At 43.1% G+C, this 16,558-nt stretch overlaps 1 protein-coding gene across 5 annotated transcripts in view; it reads right to left on the reverse strand.

Moving 5' to 3' along the window:
- The window catches only part of creb5b (cAMP responsive element binding protein 5b), a 351,151-nt gene that overhangs the window by 116,572 nt on the left and 218,021 nt on the right, over positions 1–16,558 (reverse strand). For all 5 annotated transcript variants that reach the window (XM_072283198.1, XM_072283202.1, XM_072283200.1 and 2 more), the window contains one exon: positions 2,586–2,672. In XM_072283198.1, coding sequence (XP_072139299.1) covers positions 2,586–2,672 — 87 coding nt within the window. The remainder of the gene's footprint in view (positions 1–2,585; positions 2,673–16,558) is intronic.

Here is a 16,558-nt window from a genome sequence, read left to right on the forward strand (position 1 = left end):
AGATGTACTGTGGTGAGCATTCTGACGGCGGGGGGGAGGGGCGGGTGCAGGAGACAGGGGTTGGTACTGCACAGGACCGAAAGAAGCTGCAGAGGGTTGTAAAATTTAGTCGGCTCCATCTTGGGTACTAGCCTACAAAGTACCCAGGACGTCTTCCAGGAGCAGTGTCTCAGAAAGGCAGCATCCATTATCAAGGACCTCCAGCACCCAGGGCATGCCCTTTTCTCACTGTTACCATCAGGTAGGAGGTACAGAAGCCTGAAGGCACACACTCAGCGATTCAGGAACAGCTTCTTCCCCTATGCCATCCGATTCCTAAATGGACATTGAACCCGTGAACACGACTTCATTTTTTCAATATATATTATTTGAGTTTTTTGCACAATTTAAAATCTATTCAATATACATATACTGAAATTGATTTACTTCTTTTTTCTTCTTCTTCTTCTTCTATATTATGTATTGCATTGAACTGCTTTTACTAAGTTAACAAATTTCACAACACATGCCGATGATAATAAACCTGATTCTGAGCTAAAAATTCAAAGTAAATTTATTATCAAAATACATATATGTCAACATATACTAACTTGAGATTCATTCTCTTGCAGACATTCACAATAGAAAAGAGAAATACAGTAGAATCAATGAAAAAAACAACTTGTGTGCAAAAGACGAAGAATTGGGTAATCAAATAAATAAATAAATAATGCTGAGAACACAAGTTGTAGAGTCCTTGAAAGTGAGTCTATAAGTTGTGGACAAACAAGAGAAGATCTGCAGATGCTGGAAATCTGAGCAACACACACAAAATGCTGGAGGAACTCAACAGGCCAGGCAGCATCTAGGAAAGGAGTACAGTCAACGTTTCGGTCCAAAACCCTTCGGCAGGACTGGAATCAGTTCAGAGTTGAGGCGAGTAAAGTTATCACAACTGCCAGCAAAAGTGATGGATACAACATTTAAAACATTTGATTTTAATATTTTTGAATAATGGATGGGAGAGTATGGAGGGATATGGTCCAGGTGCAGGCGAATGGGACTTGTAGAATAATAGTTTGGCATGGACTAGATGGGCTGAATGGCCTATTTCTGTGCTGTTGCATTCTATAACTCCATGACTACCACAAGTCTTTCCACCCAGCCACCCTGCAAAACTGGACAGTCGTCGGTCTGTAGATGAAACAAAGTAAGACAATGGTATCCGCCTTTAAGTCCAGCTGGACCTGCCTTCCTGGTATACTTTCATTTACATCTATAAAGACATGGCACCCAGTTGCAGAAAATATTGAGAACAATTCCTCAAAGACGTTTACTGCCACTTTTAGATACCAGATTGTGTCTCCAGTAACAAACAAACATTGTTTACACCAAGTTACCTACAGTAAATGTGATTAAGAACACTTACATCATGTATGTAAGTGAAAGCTCTGTTTGGAACTGTAAGACAGAGCATAAAAAAACATTGGAATAGTTAATACTAAATAGTCACCACTGAGTGTATGTTCACGGTCTTCTGCTACTGTAGCCCGTCCACTTCAAGGTTCAACATGTGGGGTGTGTACAGAGACACTTTTCTGCAGACCACTGTTGTAACGTGTGATTATTTGAGTCACTATCACTTTCTTGTCAGCTTGAACCAGTCTGGCCACTCTCCTCTGACCTCTCTCATCAACACGGCATCTTCACCTGCAGAACTGCCACTTGCTAGATGTTTTTCGCACCATTCTCTAAACTTTAAAGACTGTTGTGCGTGAAAATCCCAGCAGTTTCTGAGATACTTAAACCACCCCATCTGCCACCAACAATCATTCCACAGTCAAAGTCACTTAGATTGCATTTCATGCCCATTCTGATGTTTGTTCTGAACAACTGAATCTCTTGACCATGTCTGCATGCTTTTATTCTGTTGCTGCTAGATGATTGGCTGATTAGATATTTGCATTAACGAGCAGATGTACAGGTGTACCTAATAAAGTGGCCTCTGAGTGTACATAAACAATGATATCCTTACTCTATTTTGTACCATATATTAGTAAACACATGTTTCAACATAAATACTTTCATATCTGGATTGGCTTCAAGTCCACAATCAACGTTCAAGTTTTTTTTTTACAATTTACAATACATTCAAAAGCCCAAAGATATGTAAGCACAAGAGATCACAAATTAACATACTCAATAAATATATTTTAAAAGCAAATACTGGACAGTAATATGCTGAACAATCATATCAGATATTCTTGCAAACAATGAAACATAGCATTTATTTTTGGATGCAGTTGGTATTTTTTTTTAAGTCCTGAAAACAGTCTCTCATAACACTGCAAGACATACACTATTATTATAATTAAAGAAAAACCATGGACACCCAAGCTTGCAGTAGACAAATTATTCAGTAGATCCTGGCTAATACACACTTTATGCAACTAAATTCAGTTTTAAAAAGCACACCACAAATAATTAATTGCATCTTTATCTGTATTTAAAGCTACTGCACATGGCTGAGCAAAATTCCAGGTGAACCCTCCATCCTTCCACACATATTCACATTCACAGATCAAACGTAATTTTATGTTTCTTACCATTTTGGCTTCTGAGTGCATTTGGTGAACTTGAGGGGGTCCAGGTATCCCCATGATATTAGAATTCATCGATAATTGCCTGTCCATCTTTAAAAAAGGGAAAATATCTCAGAGAGTAAGTTAAAAAAATTCAAAGTTCAAATTTCAAAGTAAATTTATTATCAAAATATACATATGTCACCAGATACAACTCTGAGATTCATTGTCTTGCAGGGATACTCATAATAGAATTAATGAAAGACTGCATCAACTTGGACGTTCAACTAGAGTGCAAACGACCACAAACTGTACACAGAACACAGAAATCTGCAGCACATTACAGGCCTTTTGGCCCACAATGTTATGACGACCATGTACATACTCTAGAAACTGCCTAGAATTTCCCTACCGCATAGCCCTCTATTTTTCTAAACTCCATGTACCGAGCTAAAAGTCTCTTAAAAGACCCTCTTGTATCCACCTCTACCACCTTTGCTGGCAGTGCATTTTACTCACCCATCACTCTGTGTGTGAAAAACTTACCCCTGACGTCCCCTTTGTACCTACTTCCAAGCACCTTAAAACTATGTCCCCTCGTGTTAGCCATTTCAATCCTGGGAAAAAGCCTCTGGCCATCCATATGATCAATGCCTCTCATCATCTTATGAACTCTCTCTATCAGGTCACCTCATCCTCCGTCGCTCCAAGGAGAAAAGACCAAGTTCACTCAATCTATTCTCATAAGGCATGCTCCCCAATCCAGGCAACATCTTTGTAAATCTCCTCTGTACTCTCTCTATAGCATCCACATTCTTCCTGTAGTGAGGTGACCAGAACTGAACACAGTACTCCAAGTGGGGTTTAACCAAGGTCTTACATAGCTGTATAATAATTTATATTAATATAGAAATAATAAAGAAGAAATATCAGAACATGAAATGAATTGTCTTAGAAAGTGAATCCATTGGTTGCAGGAACAGTTCAATGATGAGTTTATTGAAGTTGTGTGAAGTTATCCCCTTTGGTTCAAAAGCTTAATAGGTTATAACTGTTCCTGAACCTAGAGGTGTGAGTCTGCTGTAACTTCTTCCTGACGGCAGCAATGAGAAGAGAGCATGTCCTGGACAGTGGGGGTCCTGATGATGGATGCTGTTTTCCTGCAACAACATTTTGTATAGATGAGTTCAATGGTGGACAGGGCCACATCCACTACTTTGGTAGGATTTTCAAGGGCATTGATATTTCCATTCCAGGCTGTGATGTAGCCAGTCAATGTATTCTCCATTAAACATCTACAGAAGTTTGTCAAAGTTTTAGAGGTCATGCTGAATCTTCACAAACTTCTAAGGAAGTAGAGGTGCTGCTTTGCTTTCTTCATAATTGCAATTACATACTAGTCCTCCAAAATAATAACACTGAAGAATTTAAAGTTGCTGCCCCCCTCCACCTTTGACCCTCCGATGAGGACTGGCTCATGGACCTCTGGTTTCCTCCACCTGAAGTCGATGATCAGCTCCTTGGTCTTTCAAATAATCAACAAAACAATCATCAAACTTATTTTGTTGATCAACAAAATAATCATAAATAAAATGCAAAATTGATTGTAATTGCTAAAATCACAATTTGGAAGACAAGATCATGGGTTATACTTGTCATTGAATATGAACAAGCAGGTCAAATAAGGCACATTTAAACATATCTAGACTTTGGTGCAGACATTCCCGACTGAGGTGTCTCAGATCTGGGAGGGCAGTTTAAGAACAAGGGAATGGAAATGAGCAGAAATGTCTTCACCCAGAATGTGGTGAACATTTTGAATCCCTTTGGAATTTCAGAAATCTGTGAAGCTCAGTCATTGTGCTCATTCAAAACAGAGGTTGATGGAATCCTGGGCATTAATGGAATGGAGGGATCTGGGCACAGAGCTGGCAATTGCCAGAGGTAGAAGATGAATGATGAATGGTGGAGTTATTCAAAGGGCTGGGACACCTACCTCTGCTCCTCTTACTTAACATTTTTATAAACAATCAATAATAATTACTGAAAAATCAAGCATTACTTTTGCAAGTTTCATAATTTGAGAATTATTCCACCTGTTTTAATCATGAAAGCTGTATTCTAAACTACACTTCATTATTGGCTTAAAGAAAGATGGGAGTATTTTGAAGTTCACTAACTGTCTCACTTGACAAAAAACGTCTGCTTTTGGCTGATGGAGTAGGAGAAAGTGCTTTAACGTGCCTCAATGTCTCTCACAGAGGGAGGAAAATTGGTTAAGCTCTTTCATTCCAAAGAGAGCTAATCCAAGCGAATGTGTAGACGTTGAATCAGAACTGGATCAAACGTGTTTGTGTGGTCTGTTGGATGAAAAGCTTGACACTTGCTGTCGTAACTCAAACATAAATAAGGCCCATGTTAGCCAGGTCCCACCACAGACTGACATATACATCTTCAACAGTCAGTACCTTCAGGAAAAAGAAGGGAGAGATTGGCAAAATGTAAAATAATATTACTGATTTGTTGCTCTTGCACATCTTCCTAAACACATCTGAAAATCAGCCTTTTCAGCTAATTAGCAGTCTGTAATGCAAAATTAAAATTGCACCTTGCTGGAGGAAGTGAGCAATAAAGAGTCTTCATCACTTCATCAGAACGGATGAAAGATCTCAGCCGGAAAAGTCAACTTTATATTCCTTTCCATAGCTGCTGCCCAATCTGCTGAATTCCTCCTGTATTTTGTGTGTACTTCTCTGGATTTCCAGCATCTGCAGAATCTCCCGTTTAGAATTGCACCATTGTATGTACCATAAGCTCAACCTATGTGGCTCAAACTCCAAACCATCTAGCATTACGGTAGAATCCTCTACCAGTACTTCTAACTCTGGGCTTTCCTCCATGGTTACAATGTCATCATCAAGAGAAATGAGGTTGTAATCTTGTCAAGACCCAAACAACATCAGATTAAAGATTAAAGATTATCTTTATTTGTCACACATACATTGAAACATACAGTGAAATGTATCATTAGTGTCAAATCAAGTCAGTGAGAATACGCTGGGGGCAGCCCACTTATGTCACTGTATAAGATGATGAGAGGCATTGATCATGTGGATAGTCAGAGGCTTTTTTCCCAGGGCTGAAATGGCTAACACGAGAGGGCACAGTTTTAAGGTGTTTGGAAGTAGGTATGGAAGAGATGTCAGGGATAAGTTTTTTTTACGTAGACAGTGGTGAGTGCGTGGAATGGGTTGCCGGCGACGGTGGTGGAGGTGGAAACGATAGGGTCTTTTAAGAGACCCTTGGATAGGTACATGGAGCTTAGAAAAATAGAGGGCTATGGGTAACCCTTGGTAATTTCTAAAGTGCATGTTTGGCACAGCATTGTGGGCTGAAGGGCCTGTACTGTGTTGTAGATTTTCTATGTTCTATGTCGCCATGCTTCCGGTGCCAACATAGCGTGACCAAAGCTCTCTAAGCTTAATTGTACATCTTTGGAATTTGAAATGTGGAACTAGAGCACCTGGAAGAAACCGACGCTTTCATGGGAAGAACATACAAACTTGAATAAATACTTCTCGGGCTTCCAGCTGGTTACAGGTATTGATTATAACCAACGTTTCGATGACAAACTCTGCCATCTTCTTCAGGGATGATGCCTAGGCACATCTAGTCCACTGGTATTTATACCTCCATAGTCCATCCCTCATCATCCAATCAGGTTTCGGCTCTCCCACCTTGATAACAAATTCCAGTTCTTACTGAGAGTGAGACCTTCATCTTTGTTAAAATTCTTTTCCCCTAGTTTTGTTTCAATGGTTTCCTTTACCAGGCGTTCCCAAAAGCCATTGGTACAGCACAGTAGTTTTACGCCATCAAAGTCAATCCTATGGCCATAGCAAATGCAGTGTTCTGCTACTGCTGATTTCTCCTTATTCGCATACATACTCCTTACAGGCAGCGTTGGGAATTGAACCCCTATCTTACAGCAAGGGCTGTAAAGTGATGCAATAACTGCTACACTACCATGCCTTCCCCCGGTTACCTATTGTATTATATTTCCCTGTAGTTAATTAATTCTTTTTAATGTTGTTCAGTTGCTTAAGGTTATCATAGCCAGGGATGATAGTGGTGATAAACTCCCACTACCTATTAAATGCTCCCAATGGCGTGCGCCTCAAATAGCCTCTGACAACCAAGTCCAGCTCCTGGCCTTCGCGTGTAGCTATTAAGCCTGGTAGAACCATTTCTACTGACAGGAGAAGGGGCAAAGGAGGGTCACTGGCATCTTAAAACCAGTTGCTTTGGGCAGATGGGACTCATCAGCTATGGTTGGCCGTTCACCTAGGAGAAGGAAAACTCTGATCTCAAACCTCCACTTCCTTGCGGTTATACTCACTCATGGGGAAGGCTTCTGGAGAAAACCCCCAGTGAAAAATCCGGAGCTGGAGTCCCTAAGGCAGTCCTACATTGAGTTCAAACACTGACCAGCAACTCCTTTGATGTCGCTGGTACCAAGGTCTCTGCCATTCTTTGTGTTCATCAGCTGTGTGGAGAGGGGCAGCCTGCTACATGGGCAATAGCTCGTTCTCTATTTTGTACTGCCTTGGCCTGCGTATCAAGTAGACATCTGGGATGCAATATCCATGTTTGACCACGAATAACGGAGGGCCCCAAATGTTGTTCTGATTCCACAATTTGGATATCATTTTTTTTCTTGAAGATTACCTAGTTCCATTTGCCCAACATTCCCTTCCCTCACTAGTATTATCTACTGGGCACTGTTCCAACTACCTAGCCCCTGCCCATCATCCTCTCCCTATTTGGTTGCACCTACGTATTACCTACCCAGCCTATTTCCTATTCTCTGCATACTGCTATCTACTGTCAAGCTTTCCTGTTCTTTCTCAGTCTTGGTGCAGGATCTTGACCCAAAATATTGACTGAACCCTAACATCTTGCACCTTGCAAGAGTAGCCAGAAAATTTCCATTCCCAGATGCAGTTCCAGCACCATGAGAGAAATTTGAATTCACCAGGGACAAAACATCCCTTCCAATTATCACTCCCATGACAGGTTAAACATTCCTTACAATGTTCTCTCCATTTTTTTTTGTACACAGCAGCACAGACCAACCACTGGTTTGAGCAGGAAATTTTTTTGCACGGTCTGGAAACTGCACGGCACTTTATATTAACATTATATAAAAGATCGTCCCAGCTGTGTGGTAACAAAGGCTATGTTTGCAGACTTGTGGGAGTTACGATGTGGTTGCACACCCGTGCAGCTTAGACAGAACAGTGATCCCTCCCCTCAGTCTTCAGCCCAGTGTAACAGCAGCAGTCTGTACACCAGCCTACAAAAAGCATGCCTCCAGCTCACCCAAACTGATCATAGCCCTGATCTCCAAGGTCTAGAAGGCCAGCACTGTCTCTAGGTTGATTTTCTTAAAACTGCAGATGGTGGAAATTTGAAATAATATCCTTAACCTTCCAGATGGGGTGGCAAGATACATCTCGACCAAAGGAGGTGTGAGGTGCTCCTTCCCTCTGCTAGCCTGCAGGTCACCCTTGGGCAAGGTGTAGCACCTGCTTAGTCCCCCGATCAGGGTCACATTAAGCCATGGGAGCAGGTGGTGGATGGTTGTATGAGCAGCAGATGCATATCACAAATCCTGGTTATGCGATCACTGGCGTCAGGCAGACAATCTTTGAAGAGTATTGACAATGGCTGGAGTCACCTGTCTTGTAATGACACTACCTAGACGAAGGCAATGTAAACCACTTCTGCAGAAAAATTTGCCTAAAACAATCATGGTCATGGAAAGATGATTGCCTTTGTCATACGAACAAATGAGGGAACCCTCCAGAGACACTGCCTGACAGGTTAAGTTCTTTCAGCGTCCTGCTTGTTTAATTTCCAGTATGCAGTTACAAATTGGGGACCGTGGACTGAGATTAAAGAATGATGAGCTCATGGTCATCAGCTTATTTGCAAGATGATATCACGCTAGTGGCAGTTTGTTGCTGTGTCTTGTCATTTTTCATATTACTTAATGTTATTTTTATGTTTTCTTGTGTGTCATTTTGCATTTTTTTGTGCTGGGACGATTTGTGATGGCTACCTTGTGCTTGGAGCGAAGGTTGTGCTTATTCCAGAAACGAGCTGATTGAGCTATGAAAACCGTCGCTACTGCCGGAGTGTGGCTCAAGATCCCGCGTGGGCCTGGGAGGCGACGCCAAGGCTACTGGGCTGGAGTGAAGGTTAGGGTTAAGAGGAGGAAATATACACCTTCTATCCTCCAGATCATCATGGGAAACGTGAGGTCCTTGAGAAATAAGATAGACAAGCTTGGTGCACTGATTAAGACCCAGAAGAAATACTGGGAGTGCAGTGTTTTTGTGCATAACTGAGACCCGGCTACATGCACATTTTGCGGAGCATAGTGCTACCTACCCGGCTTCAAGATCATCTGAGCATACAGAGACATACACTTTATTATTACACAAACACGAGGAAATCTGCAGATGCTGGAATTTCAAGCAACACACATAAAAGTTGCTGGTGAACGCAGCAGGCTAGGCAGCATCTCTAGGAAGAGGTACAGTCGACGCTTCAGGCCGAGACCCTTCGTCAGGACTAACTGAAGGAAGAGTTAGTAAGAGATTTGAGAGGGGGAGGGGGAGATCCAAAATGATAGGAGAAGACAGGAGGGGGAGCTGGATAAGTGATTGGCAAAAGGGTATGACAGGATCATGGGACAGGAGGCCCAGGGAGAAGGAAAAGGGGGAGGGGAGAAAAACCAGAGGATGGGCAAGGGGTATAGTCAGAGGGACAGAGGGAGAAAAAGGAGAGAGAGAGAAAGAATGTGTGTAAATAAATAAATAAATAATATATTGGGTACGAGGGGAAGGTGGGGCATTAGTGGAAGTTTGAGAAGTCAATGTTCATCCCATCAGGTTGTAGGCTACCCAGACGGAATATAAGGTGTTGTTCCTCCAACCTGAGTGTGGCTTCATCTTTACAGTAGAGGAGGCCGTGGATGGACATATCAACATGCCATCAGGTTGGAGGTTACCTGGTCCATTTCCGACACCTCCCTCCCCTTTCTAGATCTTTCTGGAGACAGCTTATCTACTAACATCTACTATAAGCCTACTGACTCTCACAGCTATCTGGACTATACCCCTTCTCACCCTGTCTCTTGCAAAAATGCTATCCCCTTCTCGCAATTCCTCCGTCTCCGCCGCATCTGTTCTCAGGGTGAGGCTTTTCATTTCAGGATGAAGGAGATGTCTTCCTTTTTTAAAGAAAGGGGCTTCCTTTCCTCCACCATCAAATCTGCTCTCAAACGCATCTCCCCCATTTCACGTACATCTGCTCTCACTCCATCCTCCCGCCACCCCATCAGGAATAGGGTTCCCCTGCTCCTCACCTACCACCCCACCAGCCTCCGGGTCCAACATATTATTCTCCGTAACTTCCGCCACCTCCAACGGGATCCCACCACTAAGCACATCTTTCCCTCCCCCCCCCACTGCTTTCTGCAGGGATCACTCCCTACGCGACTCCCTTGTCCATTTGTCCCCCCCATTCCTCCCCATCGATCTCTCTCCTGGCACCTATCCTTGTAAGCGGAACAAGTGCTACACATGCCCTTACACTTCCTCCCTCACCACCATTCAGGGCCCCCGACAGTCCTTCCAGGTGAGGCGACACTTCACCTGTGAGTCAGCTGGCCTGATATACTGCGTCCGGTGCTCCCGATGTGGCCTTTTATATATTGGCGAGACCCGACGCAGACTGGGAGACCGCTTTGCTGAACACCTACGCTCTGTCCGCCAGAGAAAGCAGGATCTCCCAGTGGCCACACATTTTAATTCCACGTCCTGTTCCCATTCTGATATGTCTCTCCACGGCCTCCTCTACTGTAAAGATGAAGTCACACTCAGGTTGGAAGAACAACACCTTATATTCCGTCTGGGTATTCTGCAACCTGATGGCATGAACACTGACTTCTCTAACTTCCGCTAATGCCCCACCTCCCTCTCGTACCCCATCCGTTATTTATTTATACACACACATTCTTTTTCTCTCTCTCCTTTTTCTCCCTTTGTCCCTCTCACTACACCCCTTGCCCATCCTCTGGTTTCCTCCCCCTCCCCCTTTTCCTTCTCCCTCGGCCTCCTATCCCATGATCCTCTCATATCCCTTTTGCCAATCACCTGTCCAGCTCTTGGCTCCATCCCTCCCCCTCCTGTCTTCTCCTATCATTTTGGATCTCCTCCCCCCCTCCCACTTTCAAATCTCTTACTAGCTCTTCTTTCAGTTAGTCTTGACGAAGGGTCTCGGCCCGAAACGTCGACTGTACCTCTTCGTAGAGATGCTGCCTGGCCTGCTGCGTTCACCAGCAACTTTTATGTATGTCACTTTATTATTAGTTAAGTCTGCACACTGTGAAGTGTGTTTTTAAATGTTGCTGCTGTAATGAAAGAATTTCCCTGTTGGGATTAATAAATTACTTATTATTATTATTATTAACTGGCTGATACTAATCATAAGAGTCTTTCTGATTCATAACTGCAGAGGGGTTGTTTCTAAATCAAAATCATTTTCTCAGCCTATCATGTCCCAGACATTAACAATAGTCCATGCTCGGCTCTCTCTACAGTGATGACTGTATGGCTAGGTACAGCTCAAAAAAATATCTATTATCAAGTTATGGGGCGAATGCATGATAATGGGGTGGAGAGGGATAATAAATCAGCCATGATGGAATGGCGGAGGAAACTCAGTGGGCCGAATTCAACTCCTACAAATTAGGTCCTGCACTCTAGATGGAATGGCTGTTGTTGGTAAAATCGCAGACAGCAACAAGGCAGCGTACAGGAGTGAGATAGATTGGTGTCGCAACAACAACCCCACCCTCCGCATCAGCAAGACCAAGGATCTGACTGTGAACTTCAGGATGGGGGAGTTGGGAGAACACACACTGATCCTCATGAAGCAGTGGAAAGAGTGAGCAGCTTTAAGTTCCTGAATATTGTTATGTTTTGTAACTTCAAAACATTAAACTAATTCAAGGAAAGACATGGGAGTCCAAAAATGCAGGTCTAACTTCAACTTTACTTTAAGCAAAGCGGGCACATATCACTTGGTAGCATGATGGCGAATGCAATTCCTGTATTTATTCCTTCAACCTATAATGAATTATTTAAACAAGCTAAAATGCCGAATCAAATAATATATAAACAAGATTACTAAAATATTACTGAAATATTAAATACACAACATCTCAGAGGATCTGTCCAGAGCCCAACACAGTGATACAATCATGAAGAAGGCATACCAATGGCTCTATTTAATTTGGAGTTGGAGGAGATTTCGTATGCCACCGAAAAGCCTTGCAAATTTTTATCGGTGTCTGATCAAAAACATTGTGGCTGGTTGCATTGAAGCCTGGCATGTAGGCTCCAGTGCATAACATCGCAAGAGGCTGCAGTGTTGTTCACTCAGCCAGCTCCATCGTGGGCACAATCTTCCCTACCATTGAGGACATCTTCAACAGACCACCAGCACCTATCAAGGACCACCACATTTTGGATCAGGCCCTCTTCTCATTACTACCACTGGGGAAGAGTTACAGGAGCCTGAAGAACCACACCCAGCGATTCAGGAACAGTTTTTACCCCTTGCCATCAGATTATTGAACGGTCCGTGAACACTACCTCACTATTCTCTTTGCTTCTGTGCGATCTGCTTTGTAATTTATAGTAATACTTTATATCTTTATAATGTACTGCTGCTGCAAAACCACAAATTTTACATCATACAAGACAATGATAATCAAGCTGATACTGATTCTGAATCTGACGGGAAACCACCAAGCATGTCCAGTGAGACACAAAGATTACACCAAGTGGCATGCCATTTTGGTGTGACAGGAAAGCTGATCCTGCAACTTGAAATAAGTTTAATTAAATATGCTACAATCACTCAGGCCTGTCTTCTTAGTTCAACGTTGTAGGCAAGGGGCCAGTTCTTACAAGCATGTCAATGAGGATCTGGGGAAAATCATCTTAAAACTGCAGCAGAGCAGTAACACACACAAAACGCTGGAGAAACTCAGAAAGTGAGGCAACATCTGTGGAGGGGAATAAATAGTCAACGTTTCAGGCCAACACTCTTCATGAGCATAACAGTAACAGCTTTAAGAATTATTTACATTTTTCCAACTAAAATCGTTTCAAGAACCCTCAATATTTTCATATGAGTATTATTTCTTATCAATAACAAGTACAGCCCATTATCATATCTTATAGTACATTATTAATGCAGTAAAACAAAACATGTTACCAAGCCCAGAGATAAAGTTAAACTTTCCTCATAAGTAGTTCACCTGTTAAGGCGGAATGTTCCAACATTATTCTACCCCTCACCTTTAAGCAAAATTACTGTATAAGAGCGCAAACACGAGGAAATCTGCAGATGCTGGAATTTCAAGCAACACACATAAAAGTTGCTGGTGAACGCAGCAGGCCAGGCAGCATCTCTAGGAAGAGGTACAGTCGACGTTTCGGGCCGAGACCCTTTGTCAGGACTAACTGAAAGAAGAGCTAGTAAGAGATTTGAAAGTGGGAGGAGAGGGGAGATCTGAAATGATAGGAGAAGACAGGAGGGGGAGGGATGGAGCCAAGAGCTGGACAGGTGATTGGCAAAAGGGATATGAGAGGATCATGGGACGGGAGGCCTAGGGAGAAAGAAAGGGGGAGGGGGGAAGCCCAGAGGATGGGCAAGGAGTTTAGTGTGAGGGACAGAGGGAGAAAAAGGAGAGAGAAAACAATAATAATAATAATAAATAATAATAATAATAATAAATGAATAAATGACGGATGGGGTACAGAGGGGAGGTGGGGCATTAGCGGAAGTTTGAGAAGTCAATGTTCATCCCATCAGGTTGGAGGCTACCCAGACAGAATATAAGGTATTGTTCCTCCAACCTGAGTGTGGCTTCATCTTGACAGTAGAGGAGGCAGTGGATAGATATTGTATAAAAGATTAGTTTCTAAAAACAAGAAAATCTAAATTTTAGATCAGAAGCCTGAAAAGCTGGAAAACAATTCTTTTTTTACATTAAAAAAAATTCTGTTCCCATTCATTGTGAAACTAAAGCAGGAAGCAGTTTGGTAAGGGAAGTCATTGACCGTGACTGCTATTAATGGATAAGAATCAATGTGTCACAGCAAAGCTTTTTGAGAATGAGTGCAAGATCTTGAAACCATCAAAAGAACAGAAAGACCTGCTAAACTGAACCTGTGACAAAATCACAGATGAACTCGTCTGTTTTATAAATATTGTTGTTTTTTATTGTGTGTCACGTCCTGACCAACACACCACTGCAAACTTCTAACACGTATAAATGTGTATGGCGAATAAAGTTTATTCTTGATTCTTTAGTTTCAAAGTAGCAGATTACCACAGTTCTGGACATTATGAACTCACACAATTGCAACAAAATCTAACAAACACTATCATATAAAATTGGAAATCGTTCTATTTCAAGGATTATAATAAAGGCATCCGTTAGTCTTGCGAGACCATGGATCTGCACCTGGAAAGTCTTCGCTCTCCAGGGCGCAGGCCTGGGCAAGGTTGTATGGAAGACCAGCAGTTGCCCATGCTGCAAGTCTCCCCTCTCCACAACACCAATGTTGTCCAAGGGAAGGGCATTAGGACCCATACAGCTTGGCACCAGTGTCGTCGCAGAGCAATCTGTGATTAAGTGCCTTGCTCAAGGACACAACAAGTTCCCTCGGTTGGGGAACGAACTCACAACCTTCAGGTAGCTATTCCAATGCCTTAACCACTTGGCCACCTGCCCACACAGCACAGTGTGGCTATTCTGTCCATGTTGTGCCAAGCTTTTAACCTACTTCAAGATTAATCTAACCCTTCTCTCCTATATAGCTTTGCATTTTTCAATCATCCATGTGCTACTTAAGAGTCTCTTAAATGCTCCAAGTGTATCTGTCTCTATCACCACTCCCAGCAGGGTATTCCATGCACCCACTGCTCTGTGTAAAGATCCTCCCTCTAACATCCCCCCTACACTTTCCTCCAATCACCTTAAAATCATGCCCCTTCATGTTAACCATTTCTGCCCTGGGAAAATATCTCTGGCTATCCACTTGATCTTTGCTCCTTATCATCTTGTGCGCCTCAACGAGAAGTGATTTCTTTGTTTACGCAAGGGACCATTGTCGGGAACGTGGAAAGAACAGACTTGATTCCACAAGTAGTCTCACTATGAACTTTAAACTGCATATCTGTGTGGGGAATAAAAGCTACGAATGTGAGTTTACATGCCTCAGCAAGTCAGGGTTCAGTAGCCCTCTGCATCAGTTTGGCTCAGGATCACGGCAGGCAAAGTCTACCATGGATCCCACTCAAGGAACTATGCTCAACAGAACATTTGAAGTTTGAGCAAACGACTCTCATGCCTCAGCTCCACGATCACAGAATTTAATTGTTCAGTGCATCATCACAATAGAAACGCAAACGGGATGGGGGTGAACTAAAAAAGGACTGAAATAATTATTGCAGATGGCAGTGGGGGGGGGGGGGAGAAGTACAAGAAAACTTTTAATCCATGGCGATGATGAGAGTTGATGGGAAAATGAATCTCATGGTAGTCTATGGTGACATAAACATACCTTGATAATAAATGTATTTTGAACTTTGAGTTATATCAGAAAACAGTGGTGGATTGTGGGGAACTGAGGGAGAAGGTGGGTGGTGACAGAGTATTACATTTGGTATGGGGTTGTCAACGTAGAACATTACAGCACAGTATGGCCATTCGGCCTACGATCTTGTGCTGACCTTTTAACCTACTCCAAGATAAATCTAAAAGTAATCACTTGTTGCTGCTGTTCCTGCTTCTCCTGTTTAGCAGTATCAATTAAATTGCAGTACTTGAATGTAGGGAGTTAGGGAGGTAGTGGGAAAGGGAGATAGGCTTTTATTAAAGGGTTACATAGAACGTAACAGCACAGTACAGGCCTTCGTTGTGCTGATATTTTACCCTACTCTAAAATCCTGACATCAGATAGTCAGGACGTAGAACTGCTCCTCCCTCCCCATTATCCTCAAAAAGGGTGCTACCCCTCCCCCCACCCCCAGGGCTGAGCCCATGGCTGTACACTCTGCTCACACACAACTGCATGACCAAACACCCGGGAAATCACATTGCCAGTTTCACCGATGACACGACAGTGTTGGGGCACATTACCAACAACAACGAGACGGCCTACAGAGGATGCGCAAGAGCTCGAAGGCTGGTGCCCAGCAAATAACCTCTTCCTGAATGTCAACAAGGCCATGGAGATGGTTATCGACTGCAGAAGAACACATGCCACTCACATCCCCCTTTACATCGGCGGCACAGCAGTGGAAACTGAAAACAGTTTCAAAGTAACACACATCAAAGTTGCTGGTGAATGCAGCAGGCCAGGCAGCATCTGTAGGAAGAGGTGCAGTCGACGTTTCAGGCCGGGACCCTTCGTCAGGACTAACTGAAGGAAGAGTGAGTAAGGGATTTGAAAGTTGGAGGGGGAGGGGGAGATCCAAAATGATAGGAGAAGACAGGAGGGGGAGGGATGGAGCCAAGAGCTGGACAGGTGATTGGCAAAAGGGGATACGAGAGGATCATGGGACAGGAGGTCCGGGAAGAAAGACAAGGGGGGGGGACCCAGAGGATGGGCAAGAGGTATATTCAGAGGGACAGAGGGAGAAAAAGGAGAGTGAGAGAAAGAATGTGTGCATAAAAATAAGTAACAGATGGGGTACGAGGGGGAGGTGGGACCTTAGCGGAAGTTAGAGAAGTCGATGTTCATGCCATCAGGTTGGAGGCTACCCAGACGGAATATAAGGTGTTGTTCCTCCAACCTGAGTGTGGCTTCATCTTTACAGTAGAGGAGGCCGTGGATAGACATGTC

This window comes from Mobula birostris, chromosome 19 (assembly GCF_030028105.1).
Source record: "Mobula birostris isolate sMobBir1 chromosome 19, sMobBir1.hap1, whole genome shotgun sequence".
Taxonomy (NCBI): domain Eukaryota; kingdom Metazoa; phylum Chordata; class Chondrichthyes; order Myliobatiformes; family Myliobatidae; genus Mobula; species Mobula birostris.